Source organism: Eretmochelys imbricata, chromosome 6 (assembly GCF_965152235.1).
Source record: "Eretmochelys imbricata isolate rEreImb1 chromosome 6, rEreImb1.hap1, whole genome shotgun sequence".
Taxonomy (NCBI): Eukaryota; Metazoa; Chordata; order Testudines; family Cheloniidae; genus Eretmochelys; species Eretmochelys imbricata.
This window is the reverse complement of record NC_135577.1, coordinates 127,547,003-127,566,993: the sequence shown is the minus strand read 5'-3', so window position 1 is coordinate 127,566,993 and position 19,991 is coordinate 127,547,003. Positions and strand designations below refer to the sequence as shown.

At 44.1% G+C, this 19,991-nt stretch overlaps 1 protein-coding gene across 2 annotated transcripts; it reads right to left on the bottom strand.

Moving 5' to 3' along the window:
* Window positions 1-8,981: 8,981 nt before the first annotated feature.
* VCPKMT (valosin containing protein lysine methyltransferase) lies at window positions 8,982-18,449 on the bottom strand. 2 transcript variants are annotated; one of them, XM_077819687.1, is made up of 6 exons: window positions 18,191-18,449; window positions 16,730-16,840; window positions 16,244-16,316; window positions 14,656-14,775; window positions 12,449-12,558; window positions 8,982-9,510 (listed from the first exon to the last, which is right to left on the bottom strand). In XM_077819687.1, exons 1-6 carry the CDS (start codon window positions 18,406-18,408, stop codon window positions 9,474-9,476), a joined length of 669 nt encoding a protein of 222 aa, XP_077675813.1. In that variant the 5' UTR covers window positions 18,409-18,449; the 3' UTR covers window positions 8,982-9,473. The 2 variants fall into 2 exon arrangements, with proteins under 2 accessions (XP_077675813.1, XP_077675815.1); XM_077819689.1 differs by having other exon boundaries at window positions 12,454-12,558.
* Window positions 18,450-19,991: the final 1,542 nt, after the last annotated feature.

The window sequence follows — 19,991 nt, the reverse complement described above, 5'->3', positions numbered from 1 at the left end:
GCAAATGGCAACTCCACTATGGCAGTAAAATGTGAAAAATATAAAACCTACCTACTTTAAACACTGCTGGAAATCTACAGAAGAAGGTATTTGATATATTCTATTTTTACATTTTACTTCAAGATTTCACAGTGGGGATTTCATAATGACACTTGAAGCATTGACACCCCCTTCTACCCAACCCACCAGAATAGAAATAAAAGTTACCCTGTGACAATCAACCTTTAAAAAAAAAATTCCTTTTGAAAGATCAGAACCAAAATCCATTCCTGGCAGATCCAGAAAAGAAGGGACTAGAGCAGAGTGGAGGCAGGGTGGGTGGAGTTCCAGCTGGGGTATATGTGACATTGCACTCCATATAAACATATTTTTATAAAGCATAAGTGTGAATATGATGTAACTGGAATATGCTTCATGCAAAAAGTCTCTTGTAAGGTATCGTTACAAAGCTTATGATCCCCTGAGTGTGGTCATCCTATTTGTATGACTGTATCATTCTTGACACTAAAACTAGAAATATGAAGTATTACTCTGAAGTCCTATTGTAATTATGCAAAGTGTGGGCCATTAATGGTGGCTTGGAATCTTGAGGCTCCCATTAACTAGGATAATTGGTTGTGAATGGCTCTGTTTACTTGCAAAACTTCCTGGGTATGGGCCAGCCTTGGAAGAATGGAGACTAGGGGTCTCACAGGACATGTGACATGTCACCTGATACTGGAGTCCTTCTTTGTGCTGGAAATGTCCCAACTTGATTATCATACACATTGTAAAAAGAAAAGGAGTACTTGTGGCACCTTAGAGACTAACCAATTTATTTGAGCATAAGCTTTCGTGAGCTACAGCTCACTTCATCAGATGCATACCGTGGAAACTGCAGCAGACTTTATATATACACAGAGAATATGAAACAATACCTCCTCCCACCTCACTGTCCTGCTGGTAATAGCTTATCTAAAGTAATCATCAGGTTAGGCCATTTCCAGCACAAATCCAGGTTTTCTCACCCTCCACCCCCCCACACAAATTCACTCTCCTGCTGGTGATAGCCCATCCAAAGTGACAACTCTTTACACAATGTGCATGATAATGAAGTTAGGCCATTTCCTGCACAAATCCAGGTTCTCTCACTCCCTCACCCCCCTCCAAAAACCCACCCCCATACACGGGGTGAGGGAGTGAGAGAACCTGGATTTGTGCAGGAAATGGCCTAACTTCATTATCATGCACATTGTGTAAAGAGTTGTCACTTTGGATGGGCTATCACCAGCAGGAGAGTGAATTTGTGTGGGGGGGTGGAGGGTGAGAAAACCTGGATTTGTGCTGGAAATGGCCTAACCTGATGATTACTTTAGATAAGCTATTACCAGCAGGACAGTGGGGTGGGAGGAGGTATTGTTTCATATTCATAGAATCATAGAATAGAATCATAGAATATCAGGGTTGGAAGGGACCCCTGAAGGTCATCTAGTCCAACCCCCTGCTCGAAGCAGGACCAATTCCCAGTTAAATCATCCCAGCCAGGGCTTTGTCAAGCCTGACCTTAAAAACTTCCAAGGAAGGAGATTCCACCACCTCCCTAGGCAACGCATTCCAGTGTTTCACCACCCTCTTAGTGAAAAAGTTTTTCCTAATATCCAATCTAAACCTCCCCCACTGCAACTTGAAGCCATTACTCCTCGTTCTGTCATCTGCTACCATTGAGAACAGTCTAGAGCCATCCTCTTTGGAACCCCCTTTCAGGTAGTTGAAAGCAGCTATCAAATCCCCCCTCATTCTTCTCTTCTGCAGGCTAAACAATCCCAGCTCCCTCAGCCTCTCCTCATAAGTCATGTGTTCTAGACCCCTAATCATTTTTGTTGCCCTTCGCTGGACTCTCTCCAATTTATCCACATCCTTCTTGTAGTGTGGGGCCCAAAACTGGACACAGTACTCCAGATGAGGCCTCACCAATGTCGAATAGAGGGGGACGATCACGTCCCTCGATCTGCTGGCAATGCCCCTACGTATACATCCCAAAATGCCATTGGCCTTCTTGGCAACAAGGGCACACTGCTGACTCATATCCAGCTTCTCGTCCACTGTCACCCCTAGGTCCTTTTCCGCAGAACTGCTGCCTAGCCATTCGGTCCCTAGTCTGTAGCGGTGCATTGGATTCTTCCGTCCTAAGTGCAGGACCCTGCACTTATCCTTATTGAACCTCATCAGATTTCTTTTGGCCCAATCCTCCAATTTGTCTAGGTCCTTCTGTATCCTATCCCTCCCCTCCAGCGTATCTACCACTCCTCCCAGTTTAGTATCGTCCGCAAATTTGCTGAGAGTGCAATCCACACCATCCTCCAGATCATTTATGAAGATATTGAACAAAACCGGCCCCAGGACCGACCCCTGGGGCACTCCACTTGACACCGGCTGCCAACTAGACATGGAGCCATTGATCACTACCCGTTGAGCCCGACAATCTAGCCAGCTTTCTACCCACCCTATAGTGCATTCATCCAGCCCATACTTCTTTAACTTGCTGACAAGAATACTGTGGGAGACCGTGTCAAAAGCTTTGCTAAAGTCAAGAAACAATACATCCACTGCTTTCCCTTCATCCACAGAACCAGTAATCTCATGATAAAAGGCGATTAGATTAGTCAGGCATGACCTTCCCTTGGTGAATCCATGCTGGCTGTTCCTGATCACTTTCCTCTCATGCAAGTACTTCAAGATTGATTCTTTGAGGACCTGCTCCATGATTTTTCCAGGGACTGAGGTGAGGCTGACTGGCCTGTAGTTCCCAGGATCCTCCTTCTTCCCTTTTTTAAAGATTGGCACTACATTAGCCTTTTTCCAGTCATCCGGGACTTCCCCGGTTCGCCACGAGTATACACGAGATATTCTCTGTGTATATATAAAGTCTGCTGCAGTTTCCACGGTATGCATCTGATGAAGTGAGCTGTAGCTCACGAAAGCTTATGCTCAAATAAATTGGTTAGTCTCTAAGGTGCCACAAGTACTCCTTTTCTTTTTGCGAATACAGACTAACACGGCTGTTACTCTGAAACCCATCTTAAACCTGGTGCTTTTCCATGTAGGAGGGGTGAGAACCCAGAAAGAGACAAAGGATTCCTGCCTTGTGCCAAAGCTATACAAGGGGGTGGGACAGAACAAAGGGGTCCCTGTCATATGGAATCCCCTGCTTTTTACCTAAGATGCCTGCTGAAATTAACAAGGTCTGTACCAGGGGAAAGGATTGGGCCCAGACTAAGGAGGAGTCTAGTCTGTGAAAGAAGTTTATTGGAACATCTGAGTGAGATTTGCCTGTATTCAGTTTCCTGATGTATTAGACTTAGACTTGCGTGTTTTGTTTTATTTTGCTTGGTAACTTACTTTATTCTGTCTGTTATTACTTTTTGAACCACTTAAATCCTACTTTTTATACTTTATAAAATCACTTTTGTTTATTAATTAACCCAGAGTAAGTGATTAAAACCTGGCGGAGCAAACAGCTGTATATCTCTCTCCATCAATGTTATAGAGGGCAGACAATTTATGAATTTACCCCACATAAGCTTTATACAGAGTAAAACGGATTTATCTGGGGTTTGGATTTCATTGGGAGCTGGGTGTCTGGGTGCTGGAGACAGGAGTATTTGCTAAGCCATTTTCAGTTTAGTCTGCAGCTTTAGGGAGTGGTTCAGACCCTGGGTCTGTGTTGCAGCTGGCTAATGTGTCTGGCTGAACAAGGCAGGGTTCTGGAAGCCCAAACTGGCAGAGAAAACGGGCTCAGAGGTAGTCTCAGCACATCAGGTGACAGTCCCAAGGGGTCTCTGTGACTGAACCCGTCACAGTTATATTGACTGTGGGTTGTAAAAACACTCATGAAAGTTTGAGACTGCTGGTTGAGGAACAGCGGGGATGTCTGCCTGCTCTGTCATCAGGGCATCTTGGTCTGTCATAGTGCTTGGCATTATTTCCAACCTGACAGACAACGTACACAAATGGTTCATGGCACTAACTCCCAGTAAGCCCAATCCTGTGAGGTGCTGAATACTGGAAACTGAGGGTACCTGGCACCTCATATGATTGGCCCCACAACCAACCCCAGGTCAGCAGAGCACTGAAGCACATGTTTAGTTTTAAGCATGTCTTAAGTGCTTTGTTGACTTAAGCACACACATAAGCGCTTTAATGAATCAGTGCCTGTCAATAAAAATGTTGTCAGATTGAATTCATTGTGTGATCCAGAATTGGACCAAGGCTTCCAAAAAACAAAACAAAAACACAACCCAAAAACAAAAGCAGGTCCACCATTTTAATTCCTTCCTCTGCTCTCAGTGTAATTCTTCATTAAACTAAAGTCCAGAAAGTAATCTTGCTAAGCAGACATATTCTTATTGCTTTCACAAGTCACATTGTGTCTTAAGCTTTGCATTTTCTCCAATACCTATTACCAAGATGGCATAAAACCAACAGCATCACCTACTGCATAAAATAAGGGTATTGAAATGAAAGTGAGGGCATTCTCAGTGAGGGCACCCGCCAACTGGAAGTTTATGAAAAGCAACTACAAGCAAGGGCCTTGTACGTTCAATTAAACATTGCCATCACGGTTTAGCATTGGAACGAGAAGTTACAAGAACAAGATCGTATCCTTTAAAAATAGACACTGCTGTAATTGGATTGGCTGGATTTTAATTTCTTCACTAATCTGGCTGTTGTTGGACTGGACACAGGCACTTAATGGGCAGAAGGCTTCATTAAATGCTGATCGTTTAAAAAGGGAGCCAGAAAAAACAGCAGGGACAACACTCTAAGGCTTGGGGTGGGAAATGGGATTATTCTGGGTGGCAGAATCATGTATGTATTAATTACCATTGGCTGGCGGAAATACTGAGAGTTTTTTAAACATTGCTAATCTTTAGATGTGACTTCACCTTATAAAGTAAAAACAGCTGATGATCCCAAGTCATTAACAGACCACTTGTATATTTCAGTTACAAATATATTTTAAAGCTGCCCTACAAGTTATTGTGTCTGTTTTGTTTTGTAAAGATTTACCATGACCTAAATTCATTTGTGCATTTGTTCAGCTACTTGTAGCATCAAACGTTGTAGAGGAGCTGCATTGCTGTGTGCTCACGAGGTCATCAGGTGTAGTAAGGGAAATAAAGCCAGAAGGGTCCTGGTAGGTAAATGAAAAAGGAACTAATTTAAAGTAAGCTTAAACATTAAAATGTGTGTTTGTGTTTAAACCTACACAAATACAGTCTGCTGTTAATGATGGGGATTGTTAGGAATTGATTGTAAATTTTTAATATTTCACCTCACCTTTAAATGTAAAGTTTGAACCTGTTTCAAGAGTAGAGTTGTTAAAGCGATATGAACGGATTATAAAATCAAAGAAAAGCAATGCCATCTACAGGAGAAGCATTGTCTTACAGAAAATCACTATCCAATCAGTGGCCCAGTCTCAAAGAAGAGGTGCAGTGCATGTAAAAGGACTGTATTTTGGGTTTACACTTTGTTGAAATGCACAGTACCATTCTGAGGGTAAACAAATCAGAGTCTCTCTCCATGACTCAAACATTTACAATCCGATGCATATTATCTTGTTGCAAAGGATGTTGATAGCTACGCTAAAGCTATTGCTTTTACACTGTAAAATTATGCATCCAGCCACTGCTTTAGATCTAAGTATATTAAAGATTTGCCCATCAACAGTAGCTAGAGGCACAATTTTAGGCCAGCCCAGTTGTTTGGCAAGATGCTGAGCGGATGGACACTTGAGTTTGAGCTGTGGGATTTCAGATTAGAGGAAATACTGTACTGGCTCCTATCTGCTGTGGAGCAGACTCTCAGCCTCATGGTGAGTAAAGGATGGAGGTGAGTGTTCACGTTGTCTGCGTTCTTTCATAGGCAGCATAGATGAATGTCTTGCCATCAGTTCAAAAACTAGAGACCAAACTTGACTACTTCACACCCAATAAAACATGCAATGGAATGGAGGGGTCAGTAGTAAGCAAGCTCCATGTCAGCAACAATTATAAACTCTTCCGCTTCCCACAAAGGTTTAATGTCCTTTCACCCATGTGGAGCAGGGGCCAACTTAGACTCTTGATTATGATCATCTACCTTTTTATCCTCTTGGTGTAGGGAAGAATCCATATTTACAAGCACTGTGGGAATCATCCAATAGGCACCTTCCTCTCATCTTACCTGAGATATCACACTTGTTTCCAGCAGATTGAACTGACACTGCACTAGTAAAAATGGGTCCAGCCACTGCAGTCCTGCCTACAGCTGAACTGGTAGACGAGATGTAGAATATACAAGGTGCCCTTGCCAGCAGCGAGACACGTTTTTACCATTGTGTCAATTAAACCTGCTGAAAGTGAGTTTCAAGAAAGGGAATGCAGCACAAATGAGTCTGCCTTTCTGGGGAACCAGAAGCAAGAGCCAGCCAACAACAGCAGAGTTACCAGTCTCCCACGCCACAGTTGCCGAAACAAGGCAACAACCAGCTTGCCTTTTAGGGGGTGTACTTTTCCGCCCCCTCTTGAGAGGTGCCTTTCTGAAAGCATCACCCCCAACTCATCTCTCCAGGAGGCAGGAGTTGGGAATAAAACAGCATTACGTCTAAGACTGGTCATTGACTCCAGATAGGTTAAAAAGTTTCCTCTACACAAAACTGAAGGAGTGTCAAGAAGCCATGCAAAGTAGCTGAGTTTTAACATCTCCCCCTCTTCCTGGGTGGAATCATCTGTAGGTTACTATTTAAATAGCGTGGGGAGTATGAAAGGGCTTTCCTGCTCTCCTTAAAGGAGCACAACTCAGATATTAGAAACACACAGCTAAAAGAGTCCTGGTAGTGAAAAGAAGGTAAGTGGACAGGTGGATTATAATTTACAGTAGCCACCGTAGTTCCTCCTAATAAAATTTTTAAAAAGCTGAACTCTTGTGATAAGAAAAATATTGAAAGTTTAAATCTCAAAGTCAAGAAGTTTGGTTACTTTACATAGATACCCATGGTTGTTGGAAATACTGCTCCAAGGCCTACATTAGCAATGGAAACCCATTGGCCTGACAAATTACAGGGTGGCTGTGATGACTGAATACTTCTATGGGAGGCAAGGACACGGAAGAAGCAACTATCCTTCCCCCAACAATCGCTTCCCCGTTAGCCTAGCCAGAGTAGGGAGGATTTTCACAGTGACTTAATTCTGCCCCCACTCAGCTCAATGGGAGCTTAAGGGTTTGTCTACACAAGAAAAATTTCCAGCATAGTTATTTATACTATAAAACTGCCCATGTCAATGCTTATTCTAGAAAAGGAGCGTTCACACAGAAAGTTATCAGTATAACTATAGTGGTATAATTATGTTGGTAGATTTCCCCATGTAGGTAAAACTGAAAAGTTACGAAATTCCTTGCACTATAGGTTAACACAACAATTACATCTCAAGGGCAAACTCACAATTGCCTACTAAAACAAGAGTACAATCCATGTGGGCCATGCTTCAGAGCCAAAGACAACAAAGCCACAGTGAAGTGCAAGGTTTACAAGGAATGCTATGAAGGGGCATTAAACAGAAGCCACAGTGCCAGAATTTAACAAACTGACTCAATAAATGCCTTGCCCTGTATTGTTAAACCTTAATCCCTACAAAGTAATCCATGGCTGGGGTTTAAGTAATGTTCACTGGCACCAAACATATAAGCTTTTGAAGTTTGAAATATTGCCACATTTTGTAATATGTAACCAATATAAAATTATGGGACACACTCCGTACCTTATTCAAGTAGTCCCGTTGATCTCAAAGCAACCCCTCATAGATACAAGATGACAACAATCTCGCCATATCTGATTAAACTATGGCACAGACGCAAGAAAAGGTTTTCTACCAAAATTAAATTTCATTAAATATTCATTTAGATGGACTGTAGCAATCAAAGCTGACCTGACTAGGGTATTACAAGGACTATTTTAAACTCACCAGAAAGTCAGATTTTGACATTTCAATTACTAACATTGGAAATAAATATACATACGGAGTTAAGGAGAACAATCTAGCATAGGTCAGGGGCCATCTTGTTGTTTGGGGTTTGCATCGTGCCTAGCACAATGGGGTGCTGGTGTATCACTGGGGCACTCGGAGACACCACTGCCATACAAATAATAATGTACAAACTGTAGCCAAGGATAAAAGGTATCCGGTATATTTAGTATACAGAAGTGAAATAAGTACTAATTAATATTGTAACACAAGGCCTACATGCCTCAGGCCTGTAAAATATTTAGCTTAGCCAAATTAGGCCTTAGGATAAGTTAATAATAAACGTGCTGAGCTTGTGTCTAGGTTTGTGATACGCTGATGTTTTGAAAATAACTGCTGAGTGATAAGGTGAGGTAAATGCTAATGAGTAGGAGAGGAATTTACAAGTTAGCCTGTGCAAAGCAGGGAACCCCAAACACAGTGAGATGTGGAAGTGCAAATAAGGAAAAGGGGTTAAAATCTTCATAAATACATCTGAACGCTAGTGGACATCAGCCTATCACATCAGAAAAGCTGTCTCCTGGCTCATGCGCCTTGGTGGGGGAAGACAACAAAATGATGACCACTAGTGGTGGTGATGATAGCGAGGATGAAGACTAACACTTCAGACTTTTCCGCAAGGCCTAATGTGGGTAATGCAAATACCATCATTCTGGATTGGTTGGTCTCTCCTTTACCAGACAGCAGTGTGTGTATTGTTTGGTTAGCTAATAGAAGTAATTAGTATAGAAAAATCACTGTTGCATCTCTGTTGTGCACTATGGGGCAGACTCTCTTCTACGGATAACCTCTCTACTATAGTCAATCTTGGGGGCTCAACTATCCAAGATTAAAGTAGGTGTAAACCTCCACCTTGAGGTGGGTAATTAAAGTAACCCATAACTATAGATAAGGCTTCAAAACTACGTGCAGAACAAAAGCTAACCAAGAACCATCTCAAGTACAAACTCTTTATGAAATATACATAGACATCTGCTCTTAAATTAAGGCGAAATTCAAGGCGAAATAAGGAGTTTCCTCTTCGGGAAAAGTGGGTGACCTTCAGCTTCCTGCATGCCCTTCTGTTCAGACGGGCTTTGTTATGGAACGCTCGGATCTGATTTATTTGACGCTGTGACACTGATTCACCAGTGTGGCCCTCCCATCTATACAGATGGCCCATGCAGATGAATGGAACATGACATCAATCTAGGTTACATTTCAGTCCCATTTTCAGCTCTCTCTTGGTGAGGCTGCTTTGTCAATATTAAAAAATCGAGTTTGTCCTCTAAGGCGGATACTGATTGTGATTCTATAGCGACTGACCCACTTTCTTCTTATGTCTCATCCCCAATCCGCCATCTAGAAGAATTCTGTAGATGAGCCATGAACAGCTTTGGAGACAGGCTCTTTGAGTTAATTGATACTCTCTCTCTTCTCTCCAGAGGATCAGTTAACATGGTCAAAGATCTCACGATGGGAAATTCTGTTAAAAAAAGATTTAAAACCTCAAACACAGGCTTTTAAATGGCCCACTTGTATTTAAACACTAGCTCTGGATATGTTCTGTCACTACACTCTGCACAATATATTCTCCATATTACATCATATAGAAAGAACATGATCTAGCTAACATGAACAAAGTCTCCAAGGACCTGATCCATAGACCAGTGTCAGTGCTAGGCTGTGCATTAGAATGTTTGTCACTGCAACAAGTTTAACATAAAACTGTATTGAGTTCCTTCCCCTGACTCCTATGCTTCGCAAATGTCAGACAAATGCAGATGGTCTTAAGCATTATTCCTAAAGGGAACATCATGAAACTCATGGTAATGACTAGCTCTAATAGGTAATTCCAAGTTAGAGACCACGTATCCTTAAAGTTTCAAGTACAATGTTGTTACACCTAAGATATCCAACAGTAACTCAATTGTACCATTGAGCAAAACAACATCCCCACATCAACTATTCGTTTTTCTGTAGTGCTTTTTGGAGATGCACCCTTTTTTGAAGAGTTTAAGCAGTTTGCCCTTTTCCGATCCCCACTTTAAATGCTGGACCTATTGGTGTAAGTGTACAAAAGGCCTAATTTCACACAGCCTTGTGACACTTTTCTGTTTCCAGCGCTGAAGAAAGAGTAGGCGGCTAGGGCTCTGTCTCTGTAGGATACTTTTATCAAGTTGGAATTTGCTAGGTTTTGCAGTAAGAGATTACAAGATAGCATTTCAGAGGACAGACATTTTCAGGAGCTATAATGAAACTAGACTGTCTTATAGTTCACCATAAAAGCATCTGTACTATGCTTTTCAAGGTAAGTAAAATGTGGAAGATATTAACTAAAGCATTTTATTCCATGAGCGAACAACTCGGGGCTTGCCAGCTATTTTTTTCTTCCAAATAATAAAGAGACATCTTTACCATAAATCATAGGACTGGAAGGGACCTCTAGAGGCCATCTAGTCAAGTCCCCGGCACTTACGGCTGGACTAAGTATCATCCAGAAGACCATCCCTGACAGGTGTTTGTCTAACCTGCTGCTCTTAAAAATCTCCAGAGGTTAAGAAGAACAATTTTTCTCCCTCTTCTTTGTAACAACCTTGTATGTACTTGAAAAGATATCATGTCCCCTCTCAGTCTTCTCTTCTCCAGACTAAACAAACCCAACTTTTTCAATCTTCCCCCAGAGGTCATGTTTTCTAGACCTTTAATCATTTTTGTTGCTCTTCTCTGGACTTTCTCCAATTTGTCCACATCCTTCCTGAAATGTGGTGCCTAGAACTGGACACAATACTCCAGCTGAGGCCTAATCAGCGCAGAGTAGAGCGGAAGAATTACTTCTTGTGTCTTGCTTATAACACACCTGCTAATACATCCCAGAATGACGTTCGCTTATTTTGCAAGTGTAACACTTTTGACTCATATTTAGCTTGTGGTCCACTGTGACCCCCCAGATCCCTTTCCGCAGTACTCCTTCCTACGCAGTCATTTCCCATTTTGTGTATGTGCAACTGACTGTTCCTTCCTAAATGGAATACTCTGCATTTGTCCTTATTGAATTTCATCCTATTTACTTCAGACCATTTCTCCAGTTTATCCAGATCATTTTGAATTTTAATCCTATCCTCCAAAGCACCTGCAACCGCTACCAGCTTGGTATCATCCACAAATTTTGTAAGATGAAGATATTGAACAGAACCGGACCCAGGACAAATCCCTGCAGGACCCCACTGATAAGCCCTTCCAACTTGATTGTGAACCACTGATCAACTACTCTCTGGGAACAGTTTTCCAACCAGTTATGCCTATCATCTTATAGTAGCTCCATCTAGGTTGTATTTCCCTAGTTTGTTTATGAGAAAGTCATGGGAGACAGTATCAAAAGTCAAGCTATAACACATCTATCGCTTCCTCCCATCCACAAGGCTTATTACCCTGTCAAAGAAACCTACTAGGTTGGTTTGACATGATTTGTGCTTGACAAATCCATGCTGTTACTTATCACCTTATTATCTTTTAGGTGTCTGCAAACTGATTGCTTAATTATTTGCTCATTATCTTTCCAGCTGAAGTTAAACTGACTGGCCTGTAATTCCCGGGGTTGTCTTTATTTCCCTTTTATAGAATGGCACTATAACTTCCCTTTTCCAGTCCTCTGGAATCTCTCCCGTCTTCCGTGACTTTTCAAAGATAAAACGTTAATGGCTCAGATATCTCCTCAGTCAGTTCCTTCAGTATTCTAGGATGTATTCCATCAGGCTCTGGTGACTTGAAGACATTTAACTTGTCTAAGTCATTTTTAACTTGTCCTTTCCCTATTTTAACCTCTGATCCTACCTCATTTTCCCCAGCATTCACTGTTAGACATCCAATTGCCACTAATTTGTTTTTGTTTTGTTTTTTTAAAAAGGACTAAATCTGCAATTCTTTTTCTTCATAAATATTTCAACATCCAAGCTTCCTTTTAAAGCTGGTGTTGTTCAAGTGTATTTGCAAACTTGGGGCCTTATTTGATATCTATTTTTAAAACTTTTTATTTCACATTTAAGCTTAACGTTTTGGAAAGTTAAAGTCCCCGTATCTGGCACAATTAAAACAGCCCATTCAGACCCACCCTACACTACAAAATACAACACCAGGGAACCTGGTTCCAGTTAGCTTGTCCCCAGCCCATTTACAAATGTAGGTCCAGTTTAGTTTGCAATGTGGATTGGACGTTAACCTTGTTTCCTAACCAGTCTAAAGTCTTGCTCATGGAATGTATAAATATACTAGTATGTATCTGTAACTGCTGCATACTGTAACGTTGGGAATGGTGGCTGAATATTTCTTCTGTCTCCTCACACTCACCCACCAGCTCAAATTATGCTAGGTAAACCACAGTTTTGTGAATTATTGACAATCTCCAATATGCCAATAAAAAATACCCTGCCATTTTTTTCCTTCGGATGTTCAAGATGTGAATGTCTTCACTCCGATACTCCTCATCATGTTTCTCCAGGGGAACCTTTTCCAACTCAAAGTCCATCTGGAGCAGCTGTTATTAAAATATAAAAGATAGTAAGCAAAATACTTCTAGCAATGTTGACATTTTAACATACCTTTAAGTGCATTCGTTTCATTGACGGTCCTAAAATATTCTGCATAAAGCAGCTATGCTTCAGGAGGTAAGATAGCCCAAGGGATCCCTCTCTCCCACAAAAGTTTGTTGATTTAGGTAATTAACAATTTTATTTTTAATAACACCACGCAGCACAGTTATTTTAATTTTAACTTATCTGGTGCTAATCCAGAGTCATACACCCGTCCCAAAATTTAAGAACCAACAGGAAAAACCAAAATCAATCAAAATAGTGTTTCAATTCCTCAAATCTCCAGTTCCTAAATTCCAGTTAAAAAGCTCTTCCACAAAAACTAAAGTACTAGGCCAAAGCACATTATATCACCACCCATCCTTCCCCCTACCTCCCTAAATACCAGTGAAAAAAGATGGGCTTTGCAGCGTGCTTGGGAAGTTAACAAATCTGGATTCTGGCAAGCCAAAGAAGGAACCTCATGCGACCACCTGACCCACTCTTGTTTATATTGTGGGAGCACTGGCTCCAGCACCAGCACTGATCTCAACTCTGGCAACATGACAGTATTCCTCAGGTAACCAGGTTCCAAAGCATTCAAGATATTGTTAGGGCCACTAGCACGATATATACCCCAAAGCCAATGCGATTCTCAGAGTATTGGTAATGCTGGCACACACAGGCATTATTCAGAAGTCCTTGCCCTCTTCCCCAGCCCATATTAGGGCATTCTGTAGGTCCCAGTGTTCACGTGGAACGGCTGCGCTTTGCAGATGCAGGGCCAAATTTTGGACTGACTAGCACCTCCACAACTTCGGACTATTTGGCCTGCAGTACCTCAGGAGAATCCAGCTGTTACCCATGATTTGTTTTTTCCACCGGCAAAGAAGTACTATGCTGTGACAATGAGGTTCCCAGACCAAGATATAATTCCTCTATGCCACCTACTCATGCTCTAATACTGACATACGGGGGAAAATTTTGAATGTCTACACAGCATTTTGAATGTCTAAATTTTGAATGTCTAAACACCCACTGCTGGCCCGTGTCAGCTGACTCGGGCTCACAGGGCTCAAGCTGCAAGTCTGTAAAATTACAGTGTAGATTTTCAGGCTTGGGCTAGAGCCCAAGCTCTGGGACCCTCCCACATTGCAGGGTCCCAGAGCTCGGACTCCAGCCCAAGCCCAAACATCTACACTGCCGTTTTACAGCCCCACAGCCCAAGCCCTGTGAGCCCAAGTCAGCTGACACGGGCCAGCCGTGGGTGTTTAATTGCTGTGTAGACATACCCTGAGTGACTTAACAACTTAAACCCAAATTTCTAAGCTCATTTAGGCACTTCAGCTCCTAAATCCCACTGAATTTCAATGAGACTTATGCTCCTAAACCATTTGTGAAAATGGAGCTTAGGCTCCTAAGTCCCACTGACACTTCTGAAAATTGTACTTATATTCTGAATATACCAAAAGCCTATACTTTCAAAAGAACATTTTGAAGAGATTTCTTTAAAAAAACTGAAAGGACTAATTTTGGATCTCTGAGACCCTGTTTGGGAACATCAAGCCAGCTGCAGGGGTGGGGGGGAATCAAAAGGCTAATGGACTCATGTCTACAAAAGTGACTGCATTATTCTTTTTGCAGATAGTGACCTATACATGTGGTGCTCTTTCATTAATTTGTAAGATCTTTCAAGAAGGACAGACAACTATTTGACTTTCTTTGTGAGTCTGGTTTACTATGCTCACAATGAATGTGAATTATCAAAAGCATCAATGCAGAACTAAGGTGTTAAAAAAAAATTACTGTCCCCAAAAAGGAGGAGATTAAATAAATAAATCAGAAAACACAATTTAAGCAACTGGTGATCAACTCCTTCCCTGCATCTGAAAAAGTGTTCTCATCCAAAGTCACATGAAATTTTCCCACAACAAACATACTTGACTTGTACTATGCATTGTACTTGTACAGCGACACAGAAGGGAACTGACCCGAGGATTTCAAGTGAACCATTACACAGTCCTCATATACACAAAGCATGCGCGATGGCAAAGGACACTTACCTCAAAGTATTTTCTCTCTATTTCCGGGTTTTTACCCATAGTCCTTTGTTCGTAACAGCATATGATACAGGTATCAGGACCTGAAAGTTCTTTCAGGGTCTTCAGTAATGGCTCTAGTGACTGCCCAAAAGAGATCAAGTATTCGCCACTTAGACTTCAACGTTCACTTTACTACTACTACATTCCGTAACTAGAGACAGGGTTCACTGAACTGGACACTTTCTTATTTTACTTTTCAGACAGCGAGTTATATTTAGTACAGTGACCCGGACAAGTGACTTGTAGTTAGCAGAAAGGATAAATGGAAAAACAAGTTACAATATGAAATTGCTCAGAAAAAATGGCCTTTTACACGTTTTCCATGTATAGGTCAGTTTTATCTATAAGCCTCTATGTCTATATCATCCAAGCCAAGGATATACTACACTGCTAAAGTAGCCGTTTCCTTGAAATATGCCAGATTACTACTTCTTCACAGCAATACATTGGACTTACAGACATCTGTTTTCAAAAATTAAAAAATATTTAACCAGACTTAATTTTAAGATGTGACTTAGGGCTAGAGATTGTCCTTTAGGAAAAAAGGGCTCTGAGTTGTAGGGCCGTGGCTCTGGAGGCTGGTGAGAAAACTAAAAGGAGGGTCAGGAGGACTAGTTCCTAGAGATTGCTTCCCCCAACCCAGATCTTAGCTCAGGTGTACCACAAGGAGAGAGTTCTGCAGAGGGGGATGGACCAGAAGGGCCACTTTCTGAAGCATGGTTTCTCCTCCCAATAGACCCAGGGGGAATCCCTGAGGGAGATAATGCTGAGTCTTTCAGCATCATCTAATACAATGTCCACCGATACACAGTGAAACTCTCCAGTATCAGCTAGCAGTATTTTATTTCCCTACAACTCCAAGGAAAAAAAAAATTGGGCACAATTCTGAACTACTGCTCTCAAAAGACCCGATTCAGGCCTCATAGCACATGACCCTAAATGTCAGGTTTCAGAGTAACAGCCGTGTTAGTCTGTATTCGTAAAAGGAAAAGGAGGACTTGTGGCACCTTAGAGACTAACCAATTTATTTGAGCATAAGCTTTCGTGAGCTACAGCTCACTTCAAAGCGTATGCTCAAATAAACTGGTTAGTCTCTAAGGTGCCACAAGTACTCCTTTTCTTTTTTTGACCCTAAATGTGTTGTTTGAAAAATGAGCAAACAACAGCTTTTAAAATTCATCATTCAATAGTCAGCCATCAAGTAATGTTCTTCCGAGCCACATAGATTGAAAACTAGTGGCAATATTTATTTAAAGATTTTAATACAAATTGCAGAGTCTCTCACACCAAATCCAAAATTCCCAGGTTCTTTCCAATCAAACTCATTATTTCTACAAAAAGAAAAGGAGGACTTGTGGCACCTTAGAGACTAACAAATTTATATGAGCTTAAGCTTTCGTGAGCTACAGCTCACTCACAAAAGCTTATGCTCAAATAAATTGGTTAGTCTCTAAGGTGCCACAAGTCCTCCTTTTCTTTTTGCGAATACAGACTAACACGGCTGCTACTCTGAAACCTGTCATTATTTCTACAGTTCTCAAATAGTTACCTCCTCATAGTAAATGCAGTCTGCCATAAGTATATAATCTGGTGCAGGCAGAAATTCTTTTACATCTTCACCCCTAGAAAAAGTGAACAGGTAAATATAAAATGCAAACTTCAATTATACCAAAAAAAAAAATTGTATGTTTTAAAAGTGTAACATTTAGTGCAAAATCTATATGACTTTGGGCTAAGTCCTCCACTACTTATTTCACTGTATATTTTAGGGGAATTTCCATTTCTACAAGTAATCTATCATACCACAATTTCCAAACATATTTGGCAGTTTAGCATCTGTTATCTCTTGTGTTGAACTTAGACTGTAAGCTCCTTCGGGTAAGGCTCTCCTTTTGTTGTGTTTGTACAGTACCCAGCCCAATGGGGTTCTGGTCTGTGATTAGGGCTCATAGGTGCTCTGATAAAACAAATATTTATTAACATTCTACAGCAATTGCGTATAAGTTAAATATCAAGATTAAAAGATTATACAAACCATTTCAGTACCTTGGCTTGAACTGAGCCTGTGACTAGATGCTTGTTCTTTTCAATATTAACATTCAGCAAATCCTGAAGTTCCTCAAGGTCAGTGACCGTAACATCTGCCCTACAAAAGAAATATTTTTAATTCATACAAAGGAAGCCCCAGAAACACAAATTTAAGACTCCTTATTAATGTTTGAAAATAGACATATCTGTAACCTCTTTCATTCCTTTTGGAAAGCTACTGCAGACTAAAGTCATGACTAAATACGTGCCGAGTTACTTCAGCAATTCTCGCTCCTGTTCTGATGGAAAGACGACTTGGCTCACAAAATGCAACTTGCCATAAGAATTTAAGAGTGTTAGACCAGGAAACAGGATTCTACAACAACTCCTACAAAGTGGGATCCTTGTATAAAAACAGAGCAATATTTCCCCTGAAGGCCCCACCCATACTTTAAACTAAAGCACCCCCAGGTGAGTTCCAGTGTAAATTTGCATAACTTCAGTTAAAGGCCCATCTTTAGAAATTGGCTGGGTTTTTGTTACTCTCTTTGCTGGTGGTCACTCAGCATAGTTTACACTGCCAAAAAGAAAAAAAAGAAAAAAGAAAAAAACAACAACCCTACAGCATGGCCACGACCAGCCCAAGTCAGCTAACATGGGCTCACGGGGCTCGGGTGCAGGGCTAAAAATTGTACGGGCTTGGGCTGGCACCCAGGCTCTGAGCCCCAGGCCCCTTGCTAGATTTCAGAGCCCAAGCAGGAACGTCTACACTGCAATTTTTAGGCTCAAGTCAGTTGACCCAGGCTCTGAGACTTGCTGCCATGGGTTGGGTTTTTTTACAGCACAGATCTACCTTTTGGGTATGTCTACACTGAACACTGAGCCCAAGTGGGTGGGACCCAGGCTTGCGACTAGGTGTTTCCAGGCCTGTGCTTGAGCCTCCGCACTGCGTGGTAAACCTGGGTTGACAATACGGGACCTGGGTCTCACAGCCGTGCTTCGCACGTCCCCACCGCACGACACAGACCTTCTGACTCGGGTCTGCAGCTTGAGCTGCGTCCACACTCCAGAACGACAGGGCACAGACCCTAGCCACAGCAGGGCCCAGGGGATCCTAGCCCTGGGGGGAGGGGGCTACCCCCCGCCCCCAGACTTACTCCTGCACAGACAGAAGGGGGGGCTCGGGCTCAAACCCGACTCACAGCCCCCAGCTGGGTGTGCGGCCTGGACATACCCTGAGGGCAGCCCCGACCTCGCGGATCAGCAGCGGGCACCCCTCCCCCTCAATTATTTTTGGGGGGGTGGTTAAGATCTAGCTCCCAGCGTTACAAGTGACCCCCGCTTTAAAGGGGCGAGCTAACGCCCCAGATCCGACCCCCAGGACTCGGGGCTCGCTTGAGCTCGGATCCACCGCGGCAGCCCCAAAGCCCGGCCCGCCCCATCTCCCGCCCAGCCGGGCGAGCCCTACCCCAGCGTGGCCGCCATGATGCCCACGGCGCCGGTGCCCGCGCCCAGCTCCAGCACGGCGCGGCGGCGCAGGGCCCGGGCCCCGCTCTCCAGGAACTTGGCCAGCACCAGGGCGGCGTCCCACACCACGCAGCCCACCCCGCCCGCGCCGCGCTGCTGCAGCCGCAGCGCCGAGCCGTCCCGCTTCTCCAGCGTCCGCACGAAGCCCGGCCCCGCCATGGCCCCGGCCCGGCTCCTCGCGGCGCAGGCCGCGGCCCGGCCCGGCGAAGCACCGCCCCCCGGCCCCGAGCCGAGCCGAGCCGCGCCGCGCCGCGCCGCGCCGAGCCGCCTCCCGCGGGCCGACGGCGCCCCCCGCCCACCACAGGGAGGGTGCCCCCGGCCCCCCGCCCACCCCCTTCTCCCCCACCACAGGGACGGTGCCCCCGGCCCTCCGCCCACCCCCTTCTCCCCCACCACAGGGACGGTGCCCCCGGCCCCCCGCCCACCCCCTTCTCCCTCAGCACAGGGACGGTGCCCCCCGCCCACCCCCTTCTCCCTCAGCACAGGGACGGTGCCCCCTGCCCACCCCCTTCTCCTTTTCCTCCACCACAGGGACGGTGCTCCCGGCCCCTGACTGTATCCCAAGGTCGTTCTCCCTCCCCCTGACTGTGCCCATCCTTGATGCCCATATCCCTTCCCCCTTGCTGTACCCCCAGCTGGTGCCCACCTGCCTCCCCCCCCCGCACCTACCCCCCCCCCCCGAGCATCCTGTCACCTCCCTGCCCGAGACAGGGTCTCCCCCAGTTTCTGCCTCCTCCCCCAACATCAGCCGGCATCCCCACCTCCCCTGCCAGATGGTGCCCAACATCCATCTCCCTCACCCCAGTGGCATCTCTATCCCTGCCAAACCATGCTCCTGTCCCCCCAGCGAAAACCATGCCCCAGCCCCTTTACCCCACCGCCCTGCCCTGCACAGCAGCAGAGGCACAGCTGGAGGGGGAGGGAGGGAGGAGGCTGTCGCACCCAGTTTTGAAACCATGGTCCCCCAGAAGACTTGGGAACGCACAGCAGCACTAGCCCACACCTGTCATGGATTTGGGCATCTCACAACCCACTTGGTATTTTTCCTTGTACCCTTCACCGTGTGTCCGTCACACTGTGAGGCTTTGCTAGGCTGAAGCTCCTTCCCCTCCATCTTTTCAATTCTCTCCTCCCCTCCAATCTGCTAGCAATTGTTCTGCATGTGAGCATAAAAAGAGAGAGCGGCAAGACCATGTAACATTCAGACTTTATTCCAGTGGTTCTCAACCTGCGGCCCATGGGCCACTTGCAGCCCAGTCAGCACACAGCTGCCGCCCTTTTGACATCAGAGCCGTACGGGTAGTATTTACCCACACTGGTAAAAAGGTTGAGAACCGTTGCTTTTGCTGCATATACTGTCCACAATCATCAAACGCTTCCTGAAAGTAGAGTTCTCTGAGGCAGGGGTTCCCAAATTGGTTCCTGAGTTTGATGTTCTATCAATTCTCATGGCACAACAGCTTTTTAAGAAGGTGATAACTGAGGCTCCTACGCATGACCCCGTGCATAACTGTACTAGAAGGCCTGTCAAGGTTCCTCCCCCACTCTGAACTCTAGGGTACAGATGTGGGGACCTGCATGAAAAACCTCCTAAGCTTATCTTTACCAGCTTAGGTCAAAACTTCCCCAAGGTACAAAGTATTCCACCCGTGATCCTTGGAATGGCCGCTACCACCACCAAACTAATACTGGTTACTGGGGAAGAGCTGTTTGGACGCGTCCTTCCCCCCAAAATACTTCCC